Genomic DNA, 15,503 nt, shown 5'->3' with positions numbered 1-15,503 from the left:
CCTGGAAATCTGCTGGAATTACAACTAATCTCCAGGCTACAGAGATCAGTTCCCCTGGAGAAAATGGCAACTTCAGAGGGTGGACACTATGGCATTATGGCTCCCTCTCCTCTCCGAACCCTTTCGTCCAGTCTCTGCATAGAAATCTCCAGGGATTTCCCAGTCCAGAGTTGGCAACTGTACGATGCTGCCTCACAGGGATATAGTCCTGGGAGGGGGGAGTGCTAAGGAAGAGCATGAAGTGTGACTGAAATTGGATTTTTGCCACCTATTAGAGCTGTGTTAGGAGATACATTTTCATTAGTGAAGATTCCAACATGCCGATACATGTTTGAGCTGCCTTATACATCATCGAGTTGAATTATTGTTTAAACTATCATCTAGCCAGTCAGTTACACAATAACTCATGCTCTAGTAATGTTTATCCAAGAGAGCTGTAAAAAGTGGCATTATGGGAAGTGAGGGGGTAGGAAGAGCTTCACCCATGTAATAAGGCCTAATGAATAGGGATTAATGTGTGAACTTTCAAAACCAGACAATTCATTTCACAGTCAGCAGTCATTGGTTATAGATTGACAAACAATCTTTGGTATGTTGATTAAAGTCCTTGCCAAGATGATAAGTAGGCTTGCTGTCAAATAATTTCCCCTTTCCTTGAACAGCTTGACCCTGCTTTGGATGGAAATGGGGAGCATCTCAGAAGGGCCGGCTCAGTTCAAGGTAAATGTGCCGTTTCTAATTATTACCTATAGCTGCATCCGTTTTCTTGCCTAGAAGTGTTTATGGCTTAAGACAAAGGTGATGGAAGGGGATTGGCGCCTGCTGTTTTAAAAAAATAAAATCAAAGACGAGGGAAAAAGCTGGAGGGAAAAAAGGCATAATCATTATGGATTAGGAGAACCAGATTAAAAGTGAAGTACACCTTTGAGACATGAAGTAGATTGCTCTGAGGATGTCTTCGGCATCTGCTTTACGTCAACTTCATATCTCAAAAGTTTTAAATTGGCATCCCTCTGCCAATTATTTATTTAGGTTTTTTATTGTTATTCATTGTAGTGATACTACTGTATTATTTTTATAATATTGTATTATCATTCAATTCGTACTATTTATTGATATAACCATATTATATTAATGTACTATATTATTTTCTGCATATTTTCATCCTGCCCTCCTTCCAAGGAGCTCAGCCTCCATTTACCCTCACAACAGCCCTGTGAGGTAGGTTAGGCTGAGAGAGAGTGAGTGGCCCAGTCAGTGAGTTTCATGGCAAGCAGAGATCTGAATCTAAGGGCCAAGCTACACATGACGAATGACACTTGAACGGCAAGTAGATTGAGTGGAGGGCAAGTGAACAGGAAGAAATACACTTGCCGTTCAAGTGTCATTCGTCATGTGTAGCTTGGCCCTCAGTTTCCAAGATCTTTTAATATACATTTTAAATTTTTTATTATATCCTTAAATGTGCACATGTGTGAAAGAATGCTTGGAGCACAAATAAAGCATACAGTTACTTGAGTGAAGCCTTTGGTTTGAGCTGCAGTCTATTTTTGAAGGGAGTGTTATATATCCTCTCTGTTTTTAAGGTATTGGTTTTAAACCAATGAACTTTACACACATGCACACCCAAACACATTTCATTTCCCTTTTAAAGACAGCTCCTGATGTTTCAAATCCTCCACACACAAGATCCTCCTAAGTAAAGTCTATGGATTTTTAAATAAAATAAGCCTTTTACACATCAAACCAAACTTCAAACCTCCACACACATTACAAAGAAGTAAATAAGCAGGAATGCACAAATGGGATGAGAGGTGAGGAAGGAAGGAGGATGAAGAAGGGAAACACAAAGAATTAGGAGTGGAATGGGCAACTTGAGGTATTTTCTAATGTTAACTTTTGACAGACTTAGTTGATACTAGTGTGCTGTTCTTTGTCATTCAAAATATACAGACTATTTAAAGTTTGAGCTAGTGACAACAGTCCCTACTGATAGCGGCAGTTGACAAATAGAATCTTGTTAATCTCTTTGAGGTCTGGCCCCTTCCCCTTCCCTGGACCCCCACCCCCATGCAAAGGAGCCCTGGCTCCTAGCCACATAGCCCAAAATAGAAAGGTTTGGACACAGAGCTGTACCTCAGCGGAACAATGGGGCATACAAGAGATCACAGGCTTGATCCCTGGCTGTAGATGAAAGGTCCGGGATAGTCCCTTGTAAAATAGGGAAGCACTAAGCCAATTCAAGTGCTTGGCACGTAGGTCCAAAGGCCTAACTCAGGTAACTCTCTGGCTTATTCATGACCTGAGGCGCTTCCTTTTTCTACAGTCCCCTTCAGCTCATGTCCCCGCATCTCCATCTGATATTTTGTGGAAGGAGAGGGCCACCAGACACCTCCCTGCCCCCAGGGTTTAATTACTAGTGACACTGGGAACAAATGCCACCCCCCTCCCCTTGAGTGGCCCCTCACGATCATATGAGAGATGCAGTCAGAGGGACGATGTTTATGCTAACCTTTATGGGAACAGAGATGCAGAGGACAAAACAAAAACTGGCTTCTACTCATGGTTGAAAAAAGGGCTTTTTTTCTGGGAAAAGAGGTGGTGGAACTCAGTGGGTTGCCAGCACAGGGGGCAACCCTTGGTGGGAGGTGATGCCCCTGGTACCACATGTGTGCACGCAAAGTGCGTGCATGCTCCCAGGACCAATGACATCACTTTGGGTCCGCTGGAACAAGGGGGATGTTTTTAAAAGTTTAAATCACCCTCGGTGAAAATGGTCACATGGCCGGTGGCCCCACCCCCTGATCTCCAGACAGAGGGGAGTTTAGATTGCCCTCCACGCCACTGGAGCAACCTGGAGGGCAATCTAAACTCCCCTCTGTCTGGAGATCAGGGGGCGGGGCCACCGGCCATGTGACCATTTTCAAGATGTTCTGGAACTCCGTTCCACCGCATTCCATCTGAAAAAAAGCCCTGGTTGAAAGTAACTTACATTTCTTACTAGTAGTGTTTTTTTGTGGTGGCAGTGGCGGGGGGGCGGGGGGCGGGGCTTGAAGCCAAAGATGGAAGGTACCACTTTGGCCCTTTTTGGACCAGAACTCTGAACAAGACTATGCCAGCCTACTTTTACCACTATTTCTGTTGGACATTATCAGGGGAAAACTAGGTGGTAGAGTATTATCAAATTTGAGGGGGGGGGGCTACTGCTGCTAGAAGGGGATGCTGCTGGGATTTAATGTCCCTCCCTCCCCCAGGCTGTGCCATGCCACCACGTCCTTCTCCCTTTCCTCAGCTAACAAATTTCCTAAAGAACATAGCATTTTGGGTGAAAAGTCAGCATCCTTTTTCTACCCAATTTTAATGTGCTGAATTTTTAAAAGCTGTTTACTAAGCTTATTTTTTTGTATTTTTAATCATGAGAGGCAATGCCTCAGGGAACAAATTTCCGGAAGGAATACTGGAATTGAAAAGCGCGTAACCTCATTTTCTACTTATTTTGAATCTGCTACTTCAAAAAGTGTTATTTTCTGAGCGGAATTATTTCATCATGATTGTACTGTGATTTTTTTTTTAAAAAAGAGAGAGAACAAAATGACATCTAAAAATACTTCTTTCTCAACAAACGAATTTTGCAACTTTAACGTCTATTGCTTACTGGAACAAAATAAAACACTTTAGCACAGATTATCAATTATATTTGGGTAAAAGTGAACAGGTTGCATCAGGAGGCTTGTTGCTTGATAGCTAGAGCATTTTTCACCGCTAAAACACAGTTGAAATCATTTTAATGTCAGAGACGCTCATGTTACTCATTCATGTAAGTATCTTCACTAGTTCTGCATTTGCATACTGTGGCGCATTGCAGATTCCCTTTCCCCGAACTCCAGTTCCCTGATCTGTATTCAGCAAGGCATCCACATGTGTTGCTAGCATCAGCTATGGATGATAGCAATGTGTGCTTTGGAGTATTTTGCCCAACTAATTTTCTCTGATGCAGGGTTGCATATCTCCATGCCATTGCCTGTGAATACACTCTCTTTGGCTGCACTGGCACAGCGAGGATTGTCTGTTTTGCACTAATTGCCACTGCAAATAAGACTCATTCACACAGGCAACAGACCCTCCACATGGGAGTTTTCTACCGACTTCCCTTCATCATCTGCTATTTCCTCTCCATTTTCCCCTGCCATGCCACTAGAGGGCTTTGAAAAACTGGTAATTGCTATAGCGTTATATTATTTAGTGACTTGCTTCATTCATAGTCACATTTCTTGACGAGACACAAGACAGATTTTTAATGCGATAAAAACAATAACGTACATACAATAAACAATGCAATGTAGTGCTATAGCAATTATTTTTTTCAACCCTCAGAAAGCCCTTGGGTGGGGCAGAAGAGAAGAGAAAATGATGCTGGTATGAGAAGGACCTTTGAAAATGCGCTCTTACCCATCCAGATAGCATGCGAATGTACTTGGACCGCGTTCTTCCAGAAAAGATTCTAGTAAGCCAGGTTTGAGAAAAAGCGTGCCAAGGATGGGGAAAACCCGGTAAGGGGATGATTAGAGGACAATATTATGTGGATGCTCCTCAAAACCAGCACTCCAGTTTAAAAGCACAGGCAGAGAAAAATGTCCATGCGGAAGCATTGCTATAGGAGACCCTGCATCAGGGGACTGAGGGTTGCGCTACAAGTGACGAATGACACTTGCCTGACAAGTGAACAGACTCACGTGTATTCCTCCCTGTTCACTTGCCATTCACTTGCACTCCGTTTGATCAAGAGGAGAGCAAGTGAATGGCAGGTGAACAGGGAGGAATACACGTGAGTCTGTTCACTTGCCAGGGAATTGTCATTCGTCACTTGTAGTGCGACCCTGAGATTGGCCAAACAAAACCATTCTTGCCTTATCACAGCATGCAGAAAACCTCTTTGCTGGTTAGTAGGTTTCGTGATGAAGATCACCTTTCCCTAGATTTTTATGAAGTTCTAAGCAAAATGCTCTTCAAGGTGTTTTCTTGACATGCCCATCATTATGGGAGACCATATCGTAGTCTAGGATTGCACGAATTGGAATTATGTCAATCAGTTCTGTTGAACCGGACAAGATGTCACAGATGTAATGCACATTAAGCTTTGCTGATGTGCCTGAGTTTACCCACAACCATTTGACATAGTAATGTGATGCTGGTGCCAGCATGCATACATCGGAGTACAATTCTGCTATCAGTTTCCCCATGACTGGCTACCAATGCAGTGGTATCCAGAGCAGGACTGGAAAACTTGTCATCCTGGAACCGTCCAGAAACAATTGTGAAAGGGCCTTCTCAGTTGTGGCATCAAAACTGTGGAATTCCCTCCCCAGGGAGATTCATCTGTCCCCTTCTACCATTGTTATCCTGCACCAGCAGATGAGGACTTTGCTCTTCTTTCTGGCATTCCCACCCTAATTCTCACTGAGAAATAAATGTAATGTCAATCTTGCTCTGATATTTCCATTCAGTTCGGTGCATGTAGTTGACACAGGCAACAGTTCATGTCGCAGTATTTTTGTTTTACTACTTTTCCGGCTTCGCAGACCATGATTAAATGGTTCAAGATGCTCCAGTCAGCTTTTATGGCAATGTTCCTGCCTTTTGTTTGTTTCTGCACCTTGTAAAGAGATGCAAACGTGGCTGCCTTCATCGTCTTTAAGGGCGCATGGAATTTCATCTCCAACGTTCTCTCTGCTGGCACCATGATTTTTTTCCAAACAAAAGCAATCAACTGCTCGTGACACAGTTCAGCCTGAGCCAAGACTCTGGTATCACCTCTAAAGTCTCTAGTATCACCTCTAAAGTTATATCCATTGTTGCAATGTCATGACTAATAGTAAAGATGAGGCAGGAAAGTAGAATGAATCTTTTGAAAGCCCAGAGCACTTAACATCCTTTGCAGTGATCTAGCCCTTTTCTTGCAAAAGTCCACTTGCAGATCATGAGTTTATGTTTGGAAAACACTACTACAGTTTGTTGGCCCATACACTGGGCAAATCCACACACCCCTGGCGCGTCTCGGCGTTGCGCTAAATCTTTGCTAAACATCCGGAAGTATAGCGTCTTTCTAGCACAAGTTCAGAAATCATGCTAGAAAGATGCTATACTTCCAGGTGTTTTGCGAACATTTAGCGCAACGCTGGGACGCTCCGAGGGCTTGTGGATTTGCCCACTGTCTGACAAAGCCCACCTGCTGAAGGCTGAATATGTTGTGAATCCTACAATCTCCCTTCCCTTCTGTGGCAACCCACTATTCGTGACTGTGGTCAAGCTCAACCTACTTCAATCTTCCATCCAAGCCTCTAATATCGCAGTTGCCCCTGCTGGTAATGATGAATAAATACATGGGGAAGCTGGTACCATGGGGCTAGATAGACTAGTCTAGTATAGTTTTTGTGGTCGTAACTGTGAACACATCAAGCTTTCTTATACCAAATCAAATCATCGGTCCATCAAGGTCAGTCTTGTCGGGAAGTGGTTCTCCAAGATCTCAAGTAGAGGCTCTTTAGATCACTTACTCCCTGCTTCTTCCCTTTACATGGAAAACAGATGCTCTATCAATGAGATGTGGCCCCTCCTGTGAAAATGTGGCATCGTGCTTTCGAATGCTTAGAGATGCAAACACCAAGCACCTGTCTGAGCTTTTATGAAAAGCAGAAAAATTGAAACCATGACCACATATAGACACCTGAACTGTAAATTAGAATTGTCTGTGCTACTTTGCCAAAAATGACCACTAGGCCATGGAATTTAACTGTAGTCGTAAGTTGTATACAGATCTGCTGCGGTCCACAAATACTGACTGAGACCGCTATCATGTACCTCAGTATAAGTCAAGAGTTGTGGTGGAATCAATTTGCCCCTGTGCTCAGAGTGATCTTATACCTTTTCCTTTGATATTCTCCTTTCTTGCCTTTACTTTTTAATCAGTGTTTTTACATAACAGTTAATTTTCTATCCAACCTTGGGACAAACCAGAGTCATGCATATGCTGGCTTATTAGTTCGGTCCGTAGAAGCACTATAATTTAAAGAGAAATGCAATAACAACCAGCTTGCCCTCACTCCCTTTCCTCATATCAAGTGAATTAAAGATAACATCATATAAACTCATTAAAGAATGGCAGGACACAAACTCATTATCGGCCTTGCAGGATCCTGTGGTAGTGATTCCAATAGGTTAAGCTTTTGCCACAATAAATGTGTTAGTCTTCAAGAAACCACAGGAATCTGTTGTTGTTTTTTCAGCAAATTCTTTTAAAATTCTTGATGTAACAGGAAGCAAGAGAGGGAAGGAGGTAAATCGAAACCTGTCCTAATTCACAGGTTTATAAATTGTTACTGACTCCTACATTCAGCCACAGTTTCCTTTCCTTACGTTCTCCATTTAATTTATCCCTTTCAGGACTTGGAAATCAGAACTCGCAATTTATAAAGAACTGGCCATTGAAATAAAAGAAAACATTTCTTTCCTCCTAAACTACTATGATAATAAGTGGAAAGGGACAATACAAAACTTCTCCCTGCTACAAGCCTGTCCCGGAATCAAAACTTTGTCATTTTAATGGTTTGAATCCTGATCAAATCAAACCATTTGAATCCAAATATTCAAGGACTTCATGTGAGAGACCCTGGTATAGAGTTTGGATTCAACACATTCAAATATGGTTTGGAGGAGGGAAAACATTTTTCAGATTTCTTACCAAGAAAGACGCTTCTGGAAAATGACCCAAACTATTGAAGAAGAGGCCAAGCAGCTGTTGCTGGTCATTTGTTTGTCAATTCACATACTAAGGCAGGTTAGGAACAACTGCCCATTGTCCAGAAGGAGGGGCAGACAGGTACTTGCTTATTTGTCTCATCTCTCTGCAGCAGCTGCTGCTGCTGCTAGAGTTGCCAATAACCCAGAGAAAAAAGTCATCCCTCTTCAACAGAGGCTTAATATGTGGAAACTAGCAATAGAGCTTATTTTTTTTTAAAAAAAAGAGCTCTAGAAAATGGAGCACAGGAATGCTGCCACGGCAGTGCGATGGGCCCTAGAGTGCTCCTGTGCTCTACAGTGAGCCGATTTTGGCCCCAAACGGGCCAAAATCGGGCCACTGTGGAGCACAGGATAGACTTGCCAGGTCCTCTGGAGCCCAAACCAGGGGTTTGCCAGGTCCCTTTACTTCCCTGGCGGGAGATTGGGAGCCTGGCACTCACCTTGCCGCTCAGGGGGTTTTCTTCTTGGCGTGCTCCTGGCTTTCGCGATGACGTCACTTCCAGAAATGATGTCATCGTGCAGGGGTCAAAGGCTGGCTGGGAGTGCTCCCACACTCACCAAAGGCCGGATCAGGCCCTGCGGGGCACGATTCTCTCCAAAACGGGCCCGCTGTGGGTGCAGGAGTGCACGGTGCGACTCAGGGGTGTGTGCAGTGTGGTTCGGGGGGGGGGGCACAGTAGCACTCCAGGGCTCATTGTGCTGCTCTAGCACCGCTCCTGCACTCCACAGTGGCCAGACTGAGACTGAATTGGGCCTGTTTGGACCCGGAGGGATGCACTGCCACGCCTGGCCTTCCTGCCGCCGCAACCTCCGGAGGGACAGCCCAGTTTATCCAGTAACTTTCAAAAGCTCTTAATAGATGGTAGTCATAATAATCCCTTAAATACATTACAGTGTTGTTTTTTTAACACTACCTTTTCACTGTATATGGCTAGGACTGCCAACAGACCTGGAGAAAAACAGCCTGTTTCATCTGTGGAAATGGGCAATTGAAACTTTTTATGGCATGGTGGTAAGCCTCTGTTAAAGGAACAAGCCATTTTTCTCCAGGCTATTGGCAGCCCTATGTATAGGAAGCCATATATAGCTAGGATATCAGCATTTAAACTGACCCTTTATTGATCTGTCACAATTTCAGGTAACATTATTTTTAGCTCTGGTGAGGTGGATTTTTGGCAATATTCACTGGTACTCAGTACCAACACCTTTTGAGGGGCACTCCCAAGTCCTGAGGGGGAAATTTGTGGAAATCAGTGCAGCCATATCTATGAGTACCAGCATCTTTTTTTTTAAAGTACTGTTTAGCTCTATGCCATGAAAAGCATCAACTACCCTTTCAGTATCACTATCAAAGAAGGGACAGGACCATTTCCCCCCCCCCTGGCCAGTTGGCAGCTTCATAAATGTTCCACAAAATTCATCCAAAAATATAACAAATTAGCAGCACACCTGCCACGCCGGTGTGGGCATATGTTTCGGTACCCTCTTCTTGGTGTTCCTCAAGATCTTCTTGCCCCTTCTGCTTTCATTGTTGTGCATCCTTAGCTGTGGTGATAATGAGTAAAAATAATTTCCCTTCCAGAAATAGTAGGTGGCCAAACTCACATTCAGCACCCAGACAGTATCAGTGGGCTGTTGTTTCTTCCGCACAGGCGCAACACACTGTTACAGTCCTCCCCTCCTTATTGCTTCAACCTGTGCTGTGGAAAGATGGAAGGTGGGAGACCTCAGCTCAGGTTGGATCCTGGCACAATGGAGGGCCAGGTAACCTGTCTGCTTGTTCCTCTCCTTCTGATGGCCTCAGCAGTAGAAACTGAAAAGAACAAGGCCCGAGCCCAGGCACAATGGCAGGGTGCCAGGCCCTGGTTGCCGCCTCTTTGTCTTCTGACACGAAGCTTTGAGGCCTACCGCAGCAGCTCAGCCAGGCAGACTGTTACCGAGAGAAGACAGTCATCTGATTGATCAGAACAACAGTCCATTGTCAATAAAAGTTCTGTTCATCAATTCATAACAAGATCCAAGGATGCTCTTGCTGTGACTATTTTTATAGGCCTTGTTCTTCTCTTCCTAAAGGCAAATGGCCGCCCCCTCTTCCTATTGGCTGCTGAGGCAGAAGGCATACACCCTGTAAAATCCTCGGGGATGTGGTGAGTAGGGGTGGCCTAAAGTTGCCAACTTCCAGCTGGCACCTGGAGATTTCCTGGAATTACAAGTGATCTTCAGGTGACAGAAATCAGTTCCCCTGGAGTAAACGGCTGCTTTGGAGGATAGACTCTATGCCATTATGTCCCATTTAGGCCTCTCTTTCTTATATAAAACCTGCCTTCCCCCAGGCTCCAATCCCTAAATCTCCAGGAATTTCCCAACCTCGCTTGCCCTGCTGCCAGTTCACCCTTCATGCTTGCTCTGTACTGTAGTGACCAACACAGGAGACTGAGGAATCTTCAACAACAGATCTCTTATTGTTTGCCGCCTGTAGAGAATACTTACTAATGGAGAACCCTAATATACTCAGAGAAACTGCAGCCGCATCTCCAAAACACAAGACCCAACTGAAGACCCTCCTATGCAGACCTTGAAGAGAAAACGGAAACTGGGTCTTGAAGGCTCCCTTAAAGACACACACATTCTCTTCTTCTTCTTCTTCTTCTTCTTCTTCTTCTTCTTCTTCTTCTTCTTCTTCTTCTTCTTCTTCTTCTTCTTCTTCTTCTTCTTCTTCTTCTTCTTCTTCTTCTTCTTCTTCTATATTCCATACATAAAGCCTTTATGTAGCATTAAGATCTCCCTAGATTCTTCTCCTTGCTTGAAAGTGAAACACAGGCTTTTCATCTTCATCATAAATTCTATCAAGGTGAAAGTTTGGGTTGTAACTTGTAGGATTGCCAAGAGGCCTAGAGAAAATGTCCTGCCCCATAACGTGTGGAAATGGGCAGCTGAAGCTTTCTATGGCATGGGGACAAATAACTTCATCTGGAAAATAACAGCCCTTTAAGCCTCTGTCAAAGATAAGGTTGCCAACCTCCAAGTGGGGCCTGGAGATCCCCCAAAATTACAACTGATCTTCAGACTACAGAGATCAGTTTCCCTGGAGAAAACAGCTGCTTTGAAATGTAGACTATACGGCGTTATACCTGCTGTTGTCTCTCTCCTTCACAAACCCTGTTCTTCCCATGCTCCAACCTTGAAACTGGCAACCAAGGAAAAACAAAAAGGTTAAGGCTGCAGCTCGCTGGTAGTGTTGAATATTGTTGGGACATGCGCTTGCAAGGCATTCTGTTCACCTACCTCACTGGTAGCCCATATGGAACTACGGGCGAAGCTACAAGTGACGAATGACACTTGAATGGCAAGTGTATTTCTCCCTGTTCACTTGCGCTCCACTCAATCCACTTGCCGTTCAAGTGTCATTCGTCACTTGTAGCTTGGCCCTACCAGTGCTGCCCATATGGAACTACCACTAAAAGTGCACTGTAACCATACTATTTACTCCTCCCCCCTCTGTTTTATTAATTTTTTTTCAAATGCATTTTAAAACACAAGCCTTCCTTGGTGCTAAAGCCTTTCTTTGTTTTCAGCAAAAGGCAGCAGATGGGAATCATGCAGGGCCAGCCGCATCCCAAGAACAGAAGGGTTTTGATATGATCTACTCAATTGAAGACGTGCCGCCATGGTATCTCTGTATCCTACTGGGATTTCAGGTAACAAACGGATTGAGCCCCATCTGCATCTTGGCTTTTGGAATTAGGCCAAAGACACGCAGCCTTTCCTGTGAACTTCTCTGCGTGATCAGCCTAAATAATCCCTGTGCTTGTTCCCGTAACCACCGTGACAGAGGCACTCTTTGCGAGTGTTCGGGTTTTGTTGTCCAACGTTTCTCTGAAGAGCCCTATTATTAAAAAGAGACAAGGAGTGCTTTTACTGGAAGAGGGGAGGCATACTGTTTGCGGACATTATACGGCTTACAATGATAAAATAATCTGGTTTGTTGATTGATGATTCTGACGGTGCAATCCTATGGAGAGTTACTCCCGTCAGGGTTTACAATGGATTAACTGTATACAACTGCACTGTAACCATACTATTTACTTTCCCCCCTGTGTTTTCATTAATTTTTTTTTCAAATGCGTTTTTTAAAAAATCTGAAGTGGACTAGTGAAATGAACAAAATGCTATATGCTCAGTTCCGGCTTTTTTCTTTATATTTATTGTTGTTTTTATTTTAAAAAAAATACTTATTACAAGTAGAAAAATGCAGCATGCCAAAACAACCAAACCACAACCCAAAGTTAACAAAAAAAGAATGTCCAAAATACAACCAACGACACAACCCAACTTAACCACATCAGTACCAATAAGTAATAACTCTAAAAATAGATCACATCTCAATAAATTGGATCTTTCTGTTTTTATGATGATTGATTGTTTTGATCTAATTGTATAAACTGCTGCGGGGGAGAGAAATGACAGAAAGGTGAAACTGGGGTTTTGTAGTAAATAAATATCCCAATAGCACCCTATAGTCCCAAATGCAGTGTTATGAACTCTCCCTCCATTTCAAGTGGCAAGAGGTTCCAGAGGCAGCAGTACTAGCATTGGTTCTATTTGAAGGACAGAATGCTGGAGATTTATGGCATTTTGAAATTATTTGCTTTATTTATGAGCATGCAAGTAGAGCACAGATTGAGACATGTAGAAGATCCAGTACTGCATATCAGATCTCCAGAGACAGCCTGCACCCCATGGTGCTTCAGTTAATGTATAGCTTTCTTTTTCTCACTCCCTCCAACCCAAACCTTGCTTTTCTTTACACACACGCGCGCCAAATTTAAGCAAAACTACACAGAAACATGTGGTGCTATATTCTGCATTTCTCATCAAGATTACAGGATACAAAACAGTGCAATCAGACAGCATAAAATAACCAGTGAAGAATGCAATAGGAGTAGGACTATAATTACATAATTAGAGAAGGCTGTTTTCACACTGCTTACCAGCCACGGAACATCGCGCCAAGATCCCGGAACGACAGCGTCTTTCTGGCACGATTTTGCGCGAGAACAGCAGTTCTCACGCAAAATCACTCCAGGAAGACGCTGTCGTTCCAGGAGCTTGGCACAATATTCCATGGCCAGTAAGCAGTGTGAAAATGGCCATGGTTTTAGGCAGGTAGCTGTGCTGGTCTGTAATAGAAGGGCAAGATTTGAATCCAGTAGCGCTTTAGAGACCAACAAGATTTTCAGGATATAAACTTTCGAGAGGAAAGCATCCTTCGTCAGATATCTGATAAAGGGAGCTTTGACAAAAGCTTATACCGTGGATATCTTGTTGGTCTTTAAAGAATGAAAGAACTACGTGATCAACAAAATACTGAGGCAAGGTATACTACAACAAGACAGAAAGTGAATCACAAAGCATAAGAAAATACAGGAAAAACAAGTGATACTTCCAACAATAATAACTGTGGATTACAATCCTATTCCGTTAAAAAGATGCCGCCCCATCCCCCCCCACCACCAGTGGCTTCATTCTGCTACAGTTCGAATCTCTTTTTGAAAACTAACACTACTCTTTTGCACATTCTACAGAATGATAGAAGTGTAGTATGCGCAAACACATGTATGCTTATTTTTAATGAAGCGAAGAGGGGAATGGGGCTGTACGCCGGGCAGAGTTCACAAAGTCCAGAATTAACGCCGCAATATGAAACTGTATGGAAATGTCTTCGACTAGTACTTTGCAGACGCGCTTGACAGGCACCTGGTACGTTTGCCCTGCCCAATGCGATCTGTGTGTTGTAATACAGAGAGCTAATTTTATCTAGGAGTGACTCCTCTGCATTATTTGCTTACATAATCATGTGGGTTTAGTTCAGGGAACGCGTCTAATAACGTACTGTTTTGTCCCTACCATCTAATCGTTCCTCCAGCATTATTTGACATGTTTCAGCGGCACCATAGCAGTTCCCTTCCTCCTGGCAGAATCCTTGTGTGTAGGAAAGGACCAGTATACCATCAGCCAGCTCATTGGCACCATCTTTAGCTGCGTGGGAATCACTACTCTCATCCAAACCACGGTGGGAATCAGGTCGGTTAATCCCACTTTACACCTCTGGGATCTTAAAAGGGAGCAAAGTATAAATGGCACTGTGGTTTTCAATCTTGCCAGACCTGGGGCCCACCCTTAACACCACAGTGGCAGCAAAGGAGCCCCATTGACTTCAGTGGACCTAAAAAGGTGTAACTCTGCTAAGGATTGCATGGGGGCAGGAAATACAAGCCAGGCTCCAGAGGGTATAACATAGTGCAGAACAAGCCGAAGGACGCTGTCATGGAGAAATCTTCTCCGTCGCCGAATGGCCTTGTTTTGCTGGGCCCCTGTTCCTCTCAGCACATATGCAGGCGCAAGAGGCACAGAGCCTGTGATCTCTCCATGTGAGCACTAGCAGCAGGTTCTTCAAAAAAGCAAGGGCATGGGGAATGATGGCTGTGTAGCGGCTCAGGACTGATTAGATGGGATTCGATGACCAACCTGGAGGTCCCCAACCCTGAAGTTGAAGATCACTGTAATAGCAAATGGTAGTTAATAATGCTCTTTCTTTTTTGGCAATCCAGACTTCCTCTGTTCCAAGCCAGTGCATTAGCATTCCTGGTTCCTGCGAAATCAGTCCTGGCCCTCGAAAAATGGAAATGTCCCCCTGAAGGTATTTCGTGCTTGTTTATCTTGCAGAATGTTCTTAGACCCTATTCTCTGCTACCAACTGCAGAGGTGGGGCAGGTTATGACCAGAGACAGGGCTTTTTCAGTGGTAGCACCTTTGGAATTGTTGGAAGAGGAAGATTCAGCGCCGTCCCTTTCCTCAGGTTTCAGAGGGGGACAAACCAAAGAGTTAGAAAGAGTCAGGGCACTCTGTTTACTGTTGACTGCTCTGACTGTCCTTTGATAAGTAGATTGCTATTCTCAGGATTTTCTCCTCCTGACTTCCTCCTTCTCATTTCTTCTCTTCCTGGCATTGTTCCAGGCAACATCTCTTCCCTCCATCTTGGAAGCATGGATGCAGGACTTGTCCTAACATCCATGCCCATCCTTAGACTAGATAGTGGTTAGGATTTGTCTCTCCTCCTTTCTTATCAGAGTATGGAGTTCCTACAATATAGAACTCTTATTTCTTTTCTAAGTAAAAGCAAGTATATGCTTTGTTATTTTCTCTCCTGGACACACACCAGCCAGCAGAACCAGCTCACAACCACCTATAATCATGCTTCCTTGGCTAACCGATAGACGGCCCAAAGATGGAATCCTTTCATTAGGTTTCTGGGGCCAGGATACGATTTATTTATCAGGAATACCTTCTACTTTTAGACTTTCCTGATGTGTCCTTTCCTTTCCTTTAGGCATCAGGGCAAACATTTATTTTCACCCAGCTTCTTAACTGAGGGGCTCCATCTTGTCAAGTTATTTTTATGGTCCTCTTCTAGCTTGAGGACTATTTATGAATACAACTTCAGGCTGCTCAGTGTTGTTTTATACTATTTTTGTTCCTTGGCTTTAAAAAAAAATTGCCTGTTTTTATGCTGTTGGGTTTTTTGTATTGTTTTGGTTTGTGAGCTTCCTCTAGTAGGTCTCTGGGGAGGTGGCATATAAATGTTCTAAATAAATAGATAAACATCTTGAAGGCCTCTCACTGAATGAATAAATGCAATTCTTTAC

The 15,503-nt window shown here is 43.6% G+C and overlaps 1 protein-coding gene across 4 annotated transcripts in view; it reads left to right on the top strand.

Annotated features, from left to right (window-relative positions):
- The first annotated feature begins 513 nt into the window (after positions 1-513).
- The window catches only part of SLC23A1 (solute carrier family 23 member 1), a 37,993-nt gene continuing 23,003 nt past the window's right edge, over positions 514-15,503 (top strand). Inside the window, exons 1-5 of one of the 4 annotated variants that reach the window (XM_054994290.1) lie at positions 514-720; positions 4,375-4,504; positions 11,373-11,495; positions 13,724-13,881; positions 14,409-14,497. In XM_054994290.1, the coding sequence (XP_054850265.1) occupies positions 4,463-4,504; positions 11,373-11,495; positions 13,724-13,881; positions 14,409-14,497 (412 nt within the window). In that variant the 5' untranslated portion in view covers positions 514-720; positions 4,375-4,462. Of the gene's footprint in view, positions 721-4,374; positions 4,551-9,923; positions 9,945-11,372; positions 11,496-13,723; positions 13,882-14,408; positions 14,498-15,503 lie in introns of those variants that run through there. The other 3 variants (XM_054994299.1, XM_054994282.1, XM_054994305.1) reach the window with 3 other exon arrangements.

Source organism: Eublepharis macularius, chromosome 1 (assembly GCF_028583425.1).
Source record: "Eublepharis macularius isolate TG4126 chromosome 1, MPM_Emac_v1.0, whole genome shotgun sequence".
Taxonomy (NCBI): Eukaryota; Metazoa; Chordata; class Lepidosauria; order Squamata; family Eublepharidae; genus Eublepharis; species Eublepharis macularius.
This window is presented reverse-complemented; position numbering and strand designations above follow the sequence as displayed.